The following is a 16442-nucleotide window of genomic DNA, read 5'->3' on the forward strand; positions in this document are numbered from 1 at the left end:
TTATGCCTCATATAAAAATAAATAGCTTCAATACTTCCGAGGAAAACCTGCAGCGAGAACCAAGATAGAATTTTTTTTTTTGGACTCAGTATTCAGAGGCATCAGACAGAACAGAATGATTGCTCATGTGATTTAGATGTAAAATTCCTATATAAATACACACCCAAGATTATGTTCTCTTATTGCTCTAAACACTTATCCGTGGTACTGTGGCCAACCCTGGTATTTCCTGCCCTGTATCTCTACAGTTGATACAAGTGATTACTGCTACATTTTTAGGGAAATGATACACTTGCCAACTCAATCCCATCTTAGTTTTTTCAGGGAACTTATTTGGTTTAAGATAATTATGAATTTTAATGCTGTCCTCTGGCAAGCTGGTAGCCTGTCTTCATGTCACTTGCATGTTTAGTAAGCACACTTACTTACACCTAGATGTCTATTAAATCCCCTATAATGCTCCAGTTTCCCCAGTGTCCTTATATTAGTTCGCTAGCATCATTTCATATTTATGCAACGTAACACACCTGATGAGAGAAAGCACACGCCTTCATTTAACAGAGGACAGTACAGATACTGTCCCATCAAACATGCATGGCAAGTATTTCTCGGGACAAATGAATGACTTCATTTGTGGTCTTTTTCACAAGACAGGTATCATGCCATCCTCAGAAATTTTTGCCTTTATTCAAACTGAGATGCACTTTATACCTTCAGTATACTTGACTGATCATGATATACTACAAATGACCCTTTCCAGATCACTCTTCACGCATCTGATATGTAGTAATAGATAACATGTTTACCTCCTACAGAGAACCTCATGACAAACATACACTATTTCAAAAGCTACAGTAGAAGCACAGTGCAAAACTCTTTTCTCTTTCTTTTCAAATACTCTCATAACTTTCAGAAAACAGTCTGCTTAAAATTCCTCATGTCTCCCATACACTCACCGCAGTAGTGACTCAGCATCATGATAGCCAATGGGATGAACTGGAATTTTTGGGAGACCTACACCACTGGCTTTGTCTAATCGGTAGGTGTATTCTGAAAGCAAAAGACAGATATTTTCATATTTACAACTCTCGGAAGGAATTTTTACAGTTCATAGCATAGTCCTAACACTGGAGCCAGGGATGATCATTTCACTTTCCTCTAAGTTGGGCTGACATTTCTTCAGTGACTTCATTCTTTATGCTTTACCAACATCTTTTCAGAGAGACAACAACAAAGATTCTCCCATAGTCTCTGCAGTCATGCATTTAGAGATGGCTGGAAATTTTAAAATTGTTTGCTCATTTTTTGCATTTAAATGCTTTTAGGTAGAAATATTTCTCTCCATGGGAAGGAACTTCAGACTAAGCCACAGAGGAAGAACAAGAGCAAAGAGGGATCCTGTAGTTTGATGCTTGGAACATTCAGCTGGGAACTAAAAAATTTTGCCAGTTGATAAGAGATGCAGATAAAATCTTATACACTGGGCTACTGAATATTCTGGTTTGCTGTTTCTGTGAACAAAATGAAGTCTAGGTTTTGTTCTGACAGAGCTCAGATACAAATCATGTTTTTTTTACAAATGAGAATCTTAATTTTCACAATGTGGACAAAATTTGATGTTTGCAAGCCAGCAGGTATGGAAAATAATAGTTTCCTCCTTAATACAACATTCACAGGGACCTTTGTTGAGGGAAGCAGACAGTGATTCATCTATGAGATCACTGACTCTAGCATGAGGAACCAGAAATCTTCCTCATAGTCTGCTCCTGCCATGCTGCCGTTGTCAACATGTATCCTCTTCCAGCTCAAGTTGTCCTGGCTAGGGGCAACTTTCCCCATCACTTAGGGACTGCTCTTCTTGAGGTGACTGCCTCCCTCAGATATATATGTTGGCTCAAGTGCTGGCATGAATGGTTCTTAATGCGTTTCAGTCAAAATGGGTTAGGTGCTAAATGAAACAGCTTAGGCAGAGCTCAAATAAGCAGCTGAGGAAGCATGAGGTGAAGGTGATGAACCAGTGGGGAATGGTCATCTTCTCAGGAGCCTCGGCTGCAGCCAGGTGACATGAGTCCCAGCATGCAAGATCTCAGCATTGCCAGTAGGGGCTCTTGTGGAGGGAAGGCAGCCCAAATCCAGCAGAAAGAACTGCAAAAGCAAGGAAACCTGTGAGCTGTGCAGGCTGGCTCCTTGCTGACTTACTGATAAGAAGCAGAAAGAAAATACTAGGGCTTCAGCTGTCAAATACTCGTCTCATGATCTCTGGGCTAACTTGGGTATGTCTGTGAAGTTAAGTAGCCCAGCACTGCACTGTGTGGCTGCCTTAACAATCCCTCACTTTCTCTCATGCACCATTTGCAGAAGTAGCCTACTGATGTGAAGCCCAAAGCTGCCTCTTTTGAGCAACAGAAAGACCAAGAAAAAATGTATTTTGTTCCAAGGAAAAGAACATCCCCATTACCTTCCCCCCTCTTCCTGAAACCCTACCCTCAGAGCATGACTTCTCTAGTGTCACTCACCTTTTGCAGGATAACCTGGTGTCAGAGGATCCCCTGCCCCATTCAGGTTTAATACATTTCCACGCTGGGCTCCTCCACCTGGAAGGTTCCAGCCATTTGGATATGGATCTGTTCCCAAGGCGCAGTAGTCAGCAGGGTCAGAGTACAGAATAACTCCCTTCGCACCTGCCAATTCAGCATTCTTCACCTGCAAAGCACATCTCCAGTCCCTATCCAGTCCTTTATAGCTTGACACAAGAGTTCAAGGGGCAAAAGAAAGTATTGTAAATTACAGTGATTATTCCTCAGAGCCTTTTACAGTGCTTGGGCTAAGTAAAAGGCCCATAACTGTCTCATATCATAAAATTTCCTGAAAGTATATATGCAGATATCAGGTCCCATACAAAAGTAAGAGGTTTGCTGTTGCTTTCAATTTTAGTTAGGAGATAGCGGCAGTAACATGGAAAACATCCTTCACAGTATTACTACATAACCTGAATTTGTATTCTGTCATCCAGATCCACACGATCAACTGACTATTGGAATGTACACATCATGGATGGAAAAAACTGCATCACCTTGATGCAACCTTATCTTTCAGTTAGCCATGTACTTACCTTATTTACGTAAATGATCTCCTAACATATCTCAGAGTTCAGACTACACAGAAAGATTATTATTGGAGAGCTTGAAACTGTCTTTGGCTGTGAACAAGACTAACTCCAAAGAGTGTGCATCTTAGGCTTATTACGGCAAAAGGACTGACCTGCATGCTGTTTTGATTTAAAAAACCCTGTTCTCATGCAACTTTATTATTGTATAATCCTGGTTGGTGAAGAGTGAGAGAGAGAAAATATATGTCATTCTGACATCCCAATCTGTTTTGCCACTAGATAAGACAGTGATGTATAGTGACTGAGTGACAACTAATCCTCGACAGTTTTAAATTTGGGTATTTTAATTCAGAAATACCATAGCTTTTTTTAGGAAATACAGTACTTGCCTTCATCGTCTATCCTATTCTTGCACACCATTAGGAAGTTGGAAAATCATAGTACAGTTCTCCAGATTTTATACAGGCTAATAAATTCTTCAGTATATAAACAGTCATTAGAAATACTACCGTAAGAATGAATATATCATCTCTTTGTGTCAATGAGGGCATGTAATTTCCAAATCACAGGACAACTGCCTGTCTAAATATTAGTAACTCTGAAGTGTTTGTATTTAATTTCAATAAAAGATTCATAGACAGCAATACCTTCTTCAATTTTTAAGTCTTTTCCATTCAGATAGTATCTCTAAGAGTGGTAAACAATTTAGTGAAAATATTATCTGACCCAGAATATGAGTTACATGTCTCTTTTCACTGGTGAAAATGGTATGTATGTAAACCAGTGAGTTAACCACTTAAAAGCTCACAGAAGATTAGTCAACAGCATATAATAAGAGTTGGCATTCCAGTGAGGAGAGTCAGTGTTTGATACTCTTAGGTAACTGAGAAATACAAACTATAGTCCTGCCCAAATTAGGGTCAAACTAATTTTTGTACACGAGCCAAACACATTTAAAACAGACTGTCTTCTTACATCCCTACTGAGGAAATAACTTGAGTATACACCTGAAGTATGCACATGATTATGTACTTTCTTGTCAGGCCATTGAAATCTGCAGAAATTTGTAGTTTAAAAATATTTATATGATAGGGACATTGAATAAACAAATAAAAATTTTAAAATAACCTCCATACAGTTATAGTCTCCGCCTGGCGTACAGAAACCATTATAAAGAAACACAATGTAGGCATCTTAAAGCACAGTTGAACCAATAGGGAAGAACAGTCTAGTTCAGAGTTAGAGTGCATTACCCAAGAATGTTAGTAATATTTTGGAATCATTTATAGTATGCAAATGAATATAAAAATACATAACATTGTCCAACTTATTTACTTTTATCCTATAGATGTATTATATATATTAAATATATATTTTATATCTTCTACTAAAGAATCGTCTTTGAACACAGCTCTATGAAAAACTCAGTTACGCTAAAATTTCCAGAACACTTTAGGTAAGTATTTCAGTCTCTTGAAATCAACTGAAGGACAGCACAAGTAACATTTTTATATAGAGGCATTACCTTATTTCCTCTGAAGATCTTCCCATATCTGGCAATAACAATCTTTCCTGTACAGTTAATTCCCATTTCACGTTCTAGCTTAAAAAAGTCCTCGGTGCGGCCATAATTCACATACACTAACTCACCCTGATAGAAAGAGGTAGAATTTGAAACAAGAATGTCAATGAGCATGTCAAAAGGAGGATGTGATCTAGTAAGAGAATAAGCTGGGAACAATGAGCTCCGGGACTGGCTCTGGTATGAATTCTTCTTTGATCATGACACAATTAGGTAGGCAAGTGACTGCTAATGAATTTAGACTCCTACCATCCAAAGCTGCCAGGCTTTGTCCTCAATGGAGAATGTTGATATGATTTGTGAATCAGAAACTTAGAGTAAGTGTTCAGAGTACGGCATTTACTTCTCTTCGTAGTCTGTTTAAGCTGTAAGTCAGTCTTGGACAGTTGGAGGTATTTTGGACCCAGACACCACAGTAAATATCAATCGTATTTTATGCAGTAGAGTAGACTGAATGATGCCAATATCCTATGAAATTCTCAGGACTCAATTCTTATTCAATGCAGCAGAAGCTACAGGTGGTTGTCTGTCAAAATAAATACACCTTGCACATGAATAAAGTATTCTTCATGATTGTGTTTCAACCATGTTATTCAATAGCTGGTGCGTGATTCATCTTCCTTAATGCCTGCTACCTAAAAGTTGTGTGCACTGTCTAAGAAGGCCCTACAGTGCACTCCATAGCCAGTGAAGAGCTGGGAAGTTCTCTGAGAACTCACCCTTTCTAGGAGAATTCACCCCACACCTGTTTTAAACAGCTATTTTAGGAAGGAATAAATTGCCCTCTGGATATACCTTTCTTTGATTATACCTCAAAGACTGTTTTAGAGTAAATGCCTATAAAAAGCCTCAAAGACTGGTTTAGGGAAGATGCCTACAATTTCAGACAACTAAAATTTGATGACAGGAACCTCTTCTTTAGTCCATTTCTCCATATTACCAGACATCTCCAGAGAGATCTTCAATTCAATTTCAAAAAGGTATAAGCTTAAATCTCTTATACTGATGAAAATCGCTGACATTCAGGTGGTCTCATGTAACAGCATACAGCATGTCCTGCTAAGACTGTGGTACAGTCATTTTGACTGTACTGGTTCATCAGTAATCTGCTCAAGTTGCAATTTCTTCTTAAATTAAGCAAAATTATCTCAGTTAGGATAAATTAATGAAATAAGGGGGACTGTATTTAAATAAGGCAAACAGTTTCATACCTAGTAAGATTCTGGTCCTCTCTGTTCAGAGGATAATTCATAATCACAAGGATTAATCTTGGAGAGGCTTTTCTGAATTTATGGAGTAGTTTTGCCCCTCAGTAAAATCAAGTGTAACTCTACCGAAGTCAAGACAGTTCTTCCAGTCTATTTAGATTAAGCAAAAGGGGAATTTGGTCCTCCATTTTAACATAATTTCTTTAGAATATCTTGTACAGAATACCTACATTTGTAGGCTATTTTATTTTTTATGACAAATACAAAAATGTTGATTTCAATAGTTTGGCTTACATAATTGCAGAGCTGTAATTATAACAATTAATAGCAACCTGCTGGGTTCTCACATTCAGGGCCCTTGTTCTACAATGAAGCGCAAAACAAGTTAACATGAGAGTAACATTTTATGGTGAAAACCTGTTCACACTTTACAGGGTTTTTTTAAATAATGCCTTTGATTAAGTAGATGCCATCACATAAAGAAAAGAACAGTTCTGATCTTTAGAAGAAGCTCTCATAACTATATCTGATATAAAGTATACAATCCGCATTCATAGCATTTTTCCTGGTATTGCAGAATAATTCATATTTATTCAATATCTAGATTTCTTATACTACTTTAAAAGGTACTTATTTGAAGATTCTGGCAATATTCGATATATTGCATAGTAAATCAGGCTTCCTTAATTAAATTCTTTTAGCATCTCTGAAAATTCTTCATCTTTAACTTTCATTAACAGGACTAGGAACTACATCGATGCAATAAATTTCTCATCAGAGCATTGTGACAGTTATGTATCATAATTTCCTAGTGATGTGATGAAATCCCTCATGTTTATAGAACTATTACAAAATACAAGCTTTGAGAATGTAGTGTGGACTCATAAAATGTCTTGTCTGGGCTCTTTTAGCATAGTCAAGATCTCAAGCACACCTCTTACTTGTGACCATCATGAACTAGATGGGAGTACTTCTGCAGTCACTTAAAAAGGAAAGGAAGAGCAGAATTTTACCATTATTTATGATGCTAATGTTCCAAACTACTACTACTGTCTGATAGAATGTGACTTCACTTCTTTGTCTGCTTTCTGCTAAATATTTCTGTTAAAAGAAGTTTCTGCTTAAAGCTTAACTTTTTTCATCTGACTGTTTATTGGAATTTAGTTAAAATACACCACACAGAAGAAACATACATTTTCTAGCAATCCGTATGAAAGACCAGGATATATTCCATCTTCCATCTACTGAGAACCAGAAATGAGTGGGAACTACTTCTAAATCTCTGCAGGGTGTCACTCTAGCAGGCAAGTAGCTACTATCCCACTCTGATAGTATTTAACCTTCAAAACACAGACACTGCCACTTATTTTTAAAAAGCAGCTGCAGGAAAAAGTAATAGTACTAGCAGTGCCGAACTGTATTTCCACAACTCCCTGATCAGCACGCTCACCCAGAAAATGTGAGAGCTGCGTTCTTGGCCTCTCTCAGTATGAAGAACTTTGATCCATTTCTCCCACTTTCCAGGAAGGTGGCCTACTTGTGAAACTACAGTTAGCCTGGGATGCAGGTACTTCACAGCCTTCTCCCTTCATTGAACTTGGAGCTTTATGCAGGAATCGTTCACAAAATTAATGAGCAGAAAGAGAACCTTTGACTGATCGTTGCACTTGGCAAGTTCCAAATCTCTCTCTCCACAGCTTAGTTCTGGTTTTTAATAGAATGGCTTTTAACATAAAATACATAAACAGGCCTGGGAGAACTCAGAAGAGACCTGAACCCACTGAGTATTCCCACTCCTGAGCTATATACACGCTCCCTGTTTGCTGTACAGGTGCAGACAACTGCTCACTGGAGAATGTTATTGCTAACAGCACTAGCTAGGTACCTGAGCTTTTGTCAAAGTATAGTATATATATATCTTATATATATATCTTTTATATATATATATCTATATATATAGTATATATATCTTATATAATAAGATGAACATAAGCATCGTATTTTGAAAAGACAATCTGTCTTTTATTTATTGCTTTTTTCAGAAACGATGTTCTTATGTTTAATTAAAGTAAAATCATTTTCTAAAGAAGGAAGCTGCAGCTTTTAAAACTTATTTTTATTATTTCCCATATCCCATCACTTACTGTAGCTCTCCAGAAACCAAATAAAGCAGTGAAGTTATTCTGTCTTTCTTTGGGGATATTACATTATGATACAAAGTCAGAATCCATGAATTTCTCCTTATATTATGTTCCAAAATTCCCACTGCAATTCTTGAAACACTCAAAGCTGTCATATCCTAGGGTACAGACTATCTGCCTGGTTCTCCAGCTTCCTTTGAGTATCTGAGGCAAATGAATACAGGATACCTTTTGTTTTCTAAACTTGCACAGCTTATTAACAAACTTCAGAAAGTACATGACTCTAATATTGGGCTGTGTGAGTAAAAGCATTGTTAGCAGGTTTCAAAGTCAGATCCAACTTTAAAGCAGAGATTGGACCACATGACCTCCAGAGGGCCCTGCCAACCTACATTACTCTATGTACAGACAGGAAAGATACTGAGAACAACAAAAAAAATTTATAGTCTTACAAAATATTAATTGAAACCACTACTGATCATAGGATAGAAAACTCCTGTTACACAGGCCAGCTTTATAAAAGAAAGCCCGTCAGCCGGTACCATCTGTACAAGATAGAAAGGATTAGTGTTAAGCTCAGATCACAGCAACATTTTTACCACCAGCTAGAAATGCTAGCAAAAGCCATTTTCAAGCATACTGTACACTGTGCAGTTATACCTGTCAGTGTGAGCCTTGGGCAAGTGGCATTTTGAAAATTAGGTTGTTCATTTGGCTACGTAAATATAACAGTCTTATTTGTTCACCAAGATGGGAAACAATGGTGCAATACTCACAGAAATATCTGGAGAAGCTTATAGCAGCTGACAACATTAAAGATTTATTACCATATTTTTTAAGGAAAAGGTAGAAATAAAATCCCGTTCTGACTCAAACTAGAGAAAAAAATTAAACATATATGTATGACTGCTCAAGTTGAACATTGCTCCATCGCAGAACTCCCAAGAACATCAGAGCTAGGACATCTTTCCTACTGGTGACATGTCAGGTTTTGAACTAAAGCCTAAGACCCAGGAATTTCATATTATTCTATATCGCTCTGTGCTATTCTGTGCTATGCTACAGTACACTACACTGTGGTATTCCATCTTTTCTATTTCTATTATTTCTATTTCTATTTCTACTTCTGTTCCTACTCCTATTTCTGTTTCCGTTTCTACTTCTATTTCTTTTACTCTTCTACTATGTTACCTCAGGCATTCCTTGGGCTGAAAACGCATTGTAGGGTGGCACCACATCTCTAACAGCCTCATATCCTGGAGGAGGAGGCTCAGATAATGATGTGTTGAAAATCTAGTGGGAAAGAAGAAAAGAAAAAAAGTAAACCAGGCAATATGGAAAAGAAGTACTGTCTATTCAGGCACATTTCACATGCATTTGCAATTTAAAGGACTCTAGTTTTAGAACTCTAAATGAGGAGTGGCCAAAACTTTAGCAAGCACTGGGCATCCCTTTCAGTATGCAGGTTCGATGCGTGATCTTGCAAATCCCATCTCCACTCCTCACACAGAATCCTGCTTAAATGAACACAGGGTCCCTTAAGGTGGTCTCAGTACAGCACATAAGAGGAGGGTAGATCATAATGGTAAAAAATCTTTGCATTCTGCTCATCCCTGGAGCTTCTACAAGCACTAGAGCTGCTCCATAAAAATCTGATGTTACTTGCGATAGTACATCTCGAGGCCTAAACTCTAGTCTTCAAGAAACTGAATTTAGCACACTTACCAACACTGTATAATGAAGCAATGCAAATAATGATGCTGACCATGGCTGCTTTACTCTTTCTAAATAACAGAACAATTTTTAAACAATTGAATTACATAAAGTAATTCTCTTACATAATTCTCCTTTAATCCATATATGTCAGTATGCTATATGAATCAGGGTAATTATTAGTATTCCTAGCACATACATTAAGAAACAAAGATACAACATGCAAAAGCAAACTGGAACCCCTCATTTCTGTGAGCTTTGGATCAGGCCCAACACTATTAACAGAGCAGAGGCTAGCTTTCCCTCCCAGTCTTCCCAAGTGTATGAAGGTGATTTTGTTCCCTGGTTGCAAAAACTGGTGTTTTCTGTACCTCATTTCCATGCTCATCAATTATTGAGATGTAGTTGGGCTTAGTGTCATCAGGGTAAGAGAGCAAGACATCATAATGAACCAACTGAACAGAATCCAAACCAAACTCCTTCCACTCAGCTTGGACTTGCTGTGCCAGATGCAGATTCTCCTTTGTTCCTGCTAGGTGAGGAAGCCGTGTAAAATTGCTAGAGAAAAAGAAGCAATGAGTCAGGATCAGGCATTGCAGCTCATAATCAGAACTCCTCTTAGCCTAGCTGGAAATAAACTCCCTAGAGATGACCAGATGTACCCAGGCTATATAAGGACCCAGATTCCTCTGCATCTATGTTTTTGCCTATCTTATACATAAGTTAAGGTAAAGGGTTTCAGTTTGTCCTGAGTTATCACAGGTGTTTGCATCTTCCTTGCAGTGTGGCTTAGCAAGAATGGCATGATGACATCAACCGTGGGGTCTTGTCCTTGCTTTACTCCTTGTCTTCTGGGTGACCTTAGGCCAATCACTCCTCTGCATAATGACACTGACCTTCCTTGTGAAGTGATAAAAGATTTTAGTATAATTATCTTTGCATATTCAATTTAGAAATGTGCATAATTACTCTGATCCCAACTTTTAATTAACTAGATATTCTCCTTGGATCCCACTATTTTAATTAATTTTTGCACGAATACTGATTTATCTAGAAGTTCACTCTGAGTGTGTCTTGTTGGCAAATAAGAGGGAGTGAGTTCACAGTGGCTTACAAACAAGGAACAGAAAAATTCAACAGCTTGTAACTTAAAAATCCTGCAGTGTGAATAATAAACAGTGAAACATACCATAAATAGTGAGCAACCCATTGTCTGAAAAAAAAAATGTCCAGACCATTGAGAAAGCCCAGTGGTGAAGTGAGCTGAAGAAACTCCCAGCTGAATGAGGTTGTCATCATGATGTCCTCATCCTGTCATACAACCATGCCATCAACACACCACAGAAGCATGTGTCACACCAACTGGTGTTAATGAAGGAAACTGGATCTTCAATAAGGAAGGGGTGTAAGTTTGGGAAAAATTTTAATTCTTGAGTTCGAGTGAGAACAAAGCCATCAAACAAAGCACTTTGAAAGAACTATACACTTAGAATAGAATAGAATAGAATAGAATAGAATAGAATAGAATAGAATAGAATAGTATAGTTCAGTTGGAAGGGACCTACAAGGATCATCTAGTCCAACTGCCTGACCAATTCAGGGCTGACCAAAAGTTAAAGCATGTTATTGAGGGCATTGTCCAAATGCCTCTTAAGCACTGACAGGCTTGGGGCATCGACCACCTCTCTAGGAAGCCTGTTCCAGTGTTTGACTATCCTCTCAGTAAAGAAATGCTTCCTAATGTCCAGTCTAAACCTCCCCTGATGCAGCTTTGAACCATTCCCACATGTCCTACCACTGGATACCAGGGAGAAGAGATACCACCTCCCTCTCCACTTCCCCTCCTCAGGAAGCTGTAGAGAGCAATGTGGTCGCCCCTCAGCCTCTTTTTCTCCAGACTAGACAAACCCAAAGTCCTTAGCAGCTGAACACTGCTAGATAAAACCATGTTCCTCTAATAATGTCAACATCTAGTACCAACACTGTACTAAAAGTCCCCGTTACACTGAAAGTACCATTTTCTGGATGACATACTGGACCAAGAGCACAGTTATAGAATCATAGAATCATTGAGGTTGGAAAAGACCTCTAAGATCATCGAGTCCAACCGTCAACCCAACACCACCATGCCCACTAAACCATGCCCCTAAGCGCCTCATCTACACGTCTTTTAAATACCTCCAGGGATGGGGACTCCACCACTTCCCTGGGCAGCCTGGTCCAATGTTTCACCACTCTTTCAGTAAAGACATTTTTCCTTACGTCCAATCTAAACCTCCCCTGGCACAACTTGAGGCCATTTCCTCTCGTCCTATCGCTAGTTACTTCGGAGAAAAGACCAACACCCACCTCGCTACAACCTCCTTTCAGGGAGTTGTAGAGAGCGATGAGGTCTCCCCTCAGCCTCCTTTTCTGCAGGCTAAACCACCCCAGTTTCCTCAGCCGCTCCTCATCAGACTTGTTCTCCAGACCCCTCACCAGCCTCGTTGCCCTTCTCTGGACACGTTGCCCCTTCTCGACGTCCTTCTCGTAGTGTGGGGCCCAAAACTGAACACAGGATTCGAGGTGCGGCCTCACCAGTGCCGAGTACAGGGGCACGATCACTTCCCTACTCCTGCTGGCCACACTAGTTCTCATACAGGCCAGGATGCCATTGGCCTTCTTAGCCACCTGGGCACACTGATGGCTCACGTTCAGCCGGCTGTCAACCAGCACCCCCAGGTCCTTTTCCGCCAGGCAGCTTTCCAGCGACTCTTCCCCAAGCCTGTAGCGCTGCATGGGGTTGTTGTGGCCCAAGTGCAGGACCCGGCACTTGGCCTTGTTGAACCTCATACAGTTGGCCTCGGCCCATCGATCCAGCCTGTCCAGGTCCCACTGCAGAGCCTTCCTACCCTCGAGCAGATCAACACTCCCGCCCAACTTGGTGTCATCTGCAAACTTACTGAGGGTGCACTCGATCCCCTCATCCAGATCATCGATAAAGATATTGAACAAGACCGGCCCCAAAACTGAGCCCTGGGGAACACCGCTCATGACCGGCCGCCAACTTATGTGTTATTGTTAGAGCCAACAGCTGTTTTCTGGAAGAGTTAGGAATGTTTAAGTCTCATGTTTTCATTACGATTTGACTTATGCAATAACATTCTCCTGTATTATATTCCCATTTAACTGAGTATTGTGTTTTTCTCCATTTCCTCTTCTAATCTGTTGACTGCCTGCACTGGTAGTTCTGAGTAGTGACTAAGTACCTGCCATGCTTCACCACAGAACTGGCCGCACCACAGTAAACAATGTTTCCTGTTGGCATAGAGACAGGGAGTTTAGAGGGCAGAAAGTAGTCCTTCTACAGAGCTGTTTAACAACACTTGGCTTTGTAGGAGCTAAAACACAGGTTAAGACCGTAAAAAGTCCTAAGTCTTCAGTTTTTAATGTTTATATAGTCCTGGACATGGCTATTATGTAGTAAGGAGAACATACTTTCCAGCTAATTTATTTGCAATAGTTTGTGGCAAGTGCACTTAAAATGAAATGAGTGGGATTGCCACAATCTTATAAACCAAAGATGTCTTTTTAATAGTTTAGTTTTGTAGCAAGATACAACTTTGTGCTACTTAATCAGGTTGGGAATTTAAGGCAAACCTGAATTTGTTGATTACTCCTAAAATAACTAATACTCTAACACTTTCTACACAGAAAATACATTTCTATCAATAAACTATGACTTCTGGTCTATTACTGACTGGAATAAATACAGATTTTAACAAATACTACACTCTCCTAAGAGAAAAATAATCTGTTCACAAGATCCCTAAAATAAACAGATAATAGTGCATCAGCTTCCTAGTAGTTAAAGATTCTAAGTCACAGAAATTAAGAAATTAATTACAGTAATTAAACTGTAATAGATTAAAAAAAATCTATATTGTCATCTTCCATTGAATTTTCAGCAACAAATGTTAGCAGCTTTGCTTTCAGGATTTAATAAAAGAAATAAAAGTACATTTAAAATCAACTAATTTTAGTATGAAAGGGTAGATGAGATGAAAAAATTATTGGGAAAAAAACATGGTCTTAAAAAAGTCTCTAAAGCTTTAAGACTATTAGATTTATTATGGGCAGTGTAATGTACCATCAGCTGACTCGCTGGTATCTACTATGTCTGTTCTAGCTATTCACTGCGCAGAGGGAGAGAGCTTGGAAACATCTTTCTTCATGAAAGTGAGAACAAAGTCAGAATGGCGACAGATTAACACATAAATTTGGTCACAGCATGACAAAGTGTGAAGGGAGAGCAGCAATAAGGTACTAAGGCCTAAGCTGTAGGAAGAACTAAAGGCTTGAACACTGGTATGATTTTTCTTCTCTTTTACATTGATGTACTCCACTGTTTTCCATTTAATCTCTCATGATTTAAGTTCATTCATACAGCCTAATTTGAAGTGAATGATTTTTCCATAAAAAACAATGTAAGATAAATGTTGTAGACTGAAAAAGGACACATAAGAGAAAGGCTGAACCTCTACAGCATTTTACAAGCATTCACCAAAGGCTGAGCAAGAGCTTGGCCAATTTTTAATTACTTTAAGTACTGAAAGTTTCCAACACAAACAAGAATGAGGGGAGCTGAGATGGACTGTTTTATCAATCACAGCTCACTGGGACACATCAGATAAAATCTATGGCCGGGAACCTGCACACCATCCTCTGTCTGGTGGCATCTTTGGGCTGGTTCCTGCTGGAATTCTTTTTTTTTCTTTTTCTGACTGATTAGTCAGAAATTGCTTATTAACATTGCTTACTAAAGAAACTGCTTGATGTTTTCAGCTTTCATTTCAGCCATAAATGCTGCCTTCATGTCCTCATGAGGACTCACAGATGTCTTCTTGTCTGTAGGTTTTGCAAACCAGCCTGTACAACACACCAAAATACAACAGTAAAAACACCAGAGCAATATTCCCGTGACACACACCATTCCTCTTTGGTATCACCATGAGATTTTCACTGTATATTTTACAACTGTTTTTATCTCAGCACAGACAAGTAGCCACAACCTAATGCAGGCTGCACAGTGATGGCAGTGGCAGTCCCCCACACAGTAAGAGAACTTATTTACCTAGGTAGATACTGAGGGGAATAAACTACTATATTCTATTTATTCATCGCAGTTATTTTACTGTAGATGCTAAGGAGACTTATCTATCTTTCTTTAGCACCAGAACATCATGCTGTCAGTCATGTCAGTCGTATCAGTCACCTGTAATAAAGCAGGAGCTTTACAAAAATGCACAGAAACATAGACACCCTTTGTAAGGAACAGATGTCTTGTAACTCCTTTCTCACTCTCTGGTCTGTCTGGCTCTTATTCTGGAATCCTTCCCTTACTGTGCAGGCATTACCAGAGTAAGTGATAAGAAGAACACCTGGCTAGAAAGAAAGTGTTTCTGACATCTGTTTTTATTTTTAAGTCAGAGACTGGACATGTTCAGTGCAAATGCAGCAGCAGTTAAATGGGTAGTGCAAATCAGAGATGGCAAGGCACTGGTCACTGGCACAGCGAAAGGCTCTTTCCACATGAGAGAGTAATTCAGTCAGGGCTTCCCAATGGCACGAACCCCAAGTACATACCAAAAGGCATTTCAAAATACAAGTGGCTCTTTTGTTTTCCTTCCTTCCCCAAATTGATCCTGATCCATCTGCGAACCAAAGGGGAGGTAGGGAGGGGAAATCTCTTGTGGCAGCAACCCACAGGCTTGCCTACTTGGGTCGAGGGGGAGGTGGGACATTAAATGAAAGACTATTTCACCCCTCCTGTCAGCGCTCCTCCAGCCTCGTATTTATCTTCCCACCTTTCTGGTTTGGGCTGGTGAGGTTTTAGTGCAGCAGGGTCGAGGGGCCTGTCTTCCTCCTTGCAAACCCAGCGCCTCTTCTCTTGCCCATAGCATAACTACTTTATTTAAAAGGACATCGAAAAACAAGTTAAAAAGACACTCTCAACACAAGACCCCTTCTCCTGCGGAGGAGCTAGAAATCCCAGGAGGGGTCGGTGACTGCACCGGCCTGCCCTGAGGGGTAGGAAGGGAGGGAGGTGGCGGCCGGGCCGAGCACGGACTCACCTCGGGCACCCCTGGCAAAAAGCCCCGGGCGCTGGAAACCCGCCCGCTCCTTCCCGCCACCCGGCCCTTCCTCGGCCCGGCTCCGAGCCACCTACCCCGGCTGGAAGGACCGGGCGTGGCCGGGAAAGTCGGGGGCCAGGGCAGGGGCGGTTAGTCTGATCGGAAGGGGGGTTAGTCTGCACTGTACCGATGAGGAACCCGATGAGGAAAAGCCCCGCCGCGGCTCCCAGGACGATAGCCCAGAAGCGGCCGCTGGCTGCCCTGGGGCCGGTCGACGTCCACATCGCTGCCGGCCCGCACCCAGCCTCTCCGCGCCGCTCCCGGCAGCACCCGCCTCGCCGGCCGAAGTCCCGCCTCGGCCCGGTCCGGCCCGCCCCGGAGGCGGCAGGGGGCGGCCGCGCGCTGGCTGTTGGCCGCGGGCAGTTCAGCGGCTCCCGCCTCAGCCCGGGCGCCTCACACGCAGCCCCGGAGCCGCCCGAGAGGGCTGCGCTCTCCCCCACCGCCCAGGGGTAAGACCCTCCTGCCATCACGCCCGGGCGAGGCTGGAGATGCCGGAGCCCGCCCGGGTGCCGAAGC

The 16442-nt window shown here is 40.8% G+C and overlaps 1 protein-coding gene across 3 annotated transcripts in view; it reads right to left on the bottom strand.

Annotated features, from left to right (window-relative positions):
- Positions 1-16159, bottom strand: part of LOC143155498 (glutamate carboxypeptidase 2-like) — a 35051-nt gene extending 18892 nt beyond the window's left edge. The window contains exons 1-7 of one of the 3 annotated variants that reach the window (XM_076328331.1): positions 16054-16159; positions 14553-14661; positions 10125-10311; positions 9232-9333; positions 4635-4760; positions 2517-2703; positions 957-1050 (exon numbers count right to left, since the gene is read on the bottom strand). In XM_076328331.1, coding sequence (XP_076184446.1) covers positions 957-1050; positions 2517-2703; positions 4635-4760; positions 9232-9333; positions 10125-10311; positions 14553-14661; positions 16054-16150 — 902 coding nt within the window. In that variant the 5' untranslated portion in view covers positions 16151-16159. Of the gene's footprint in view, positions 1-956; positions 1051-2516; positions 2704-4634; positions 4761-9231; positions 9334-10124; positions 10312-14552; positions 14662-15378; positions 15525-15866; positions 15930-16053 lie in introns of those variants that run through there. The other 2 variants (XM_076328334.1, XM_076328332.1) reach the window with 2 other exon arrangements.
- Between the last annotated feature and the right edge of the window lie 283 nt (positions 16160-16442).

This window comes from Aptenodytes patagonicus, chromosome 1, assembly GCF_965638725.1.
Source record: "Aptenodytes patagonicus chromosome 1, bAptPat1.pri.cur, whole genome shotgun sequence".
NCBI classification, from domain to species: Eukaryota; Metazoa; Chordata; class Aves; order Sphenisciformes; family Spheniscidae; genus Aptenodytes; species Aptenodytes patagonicus.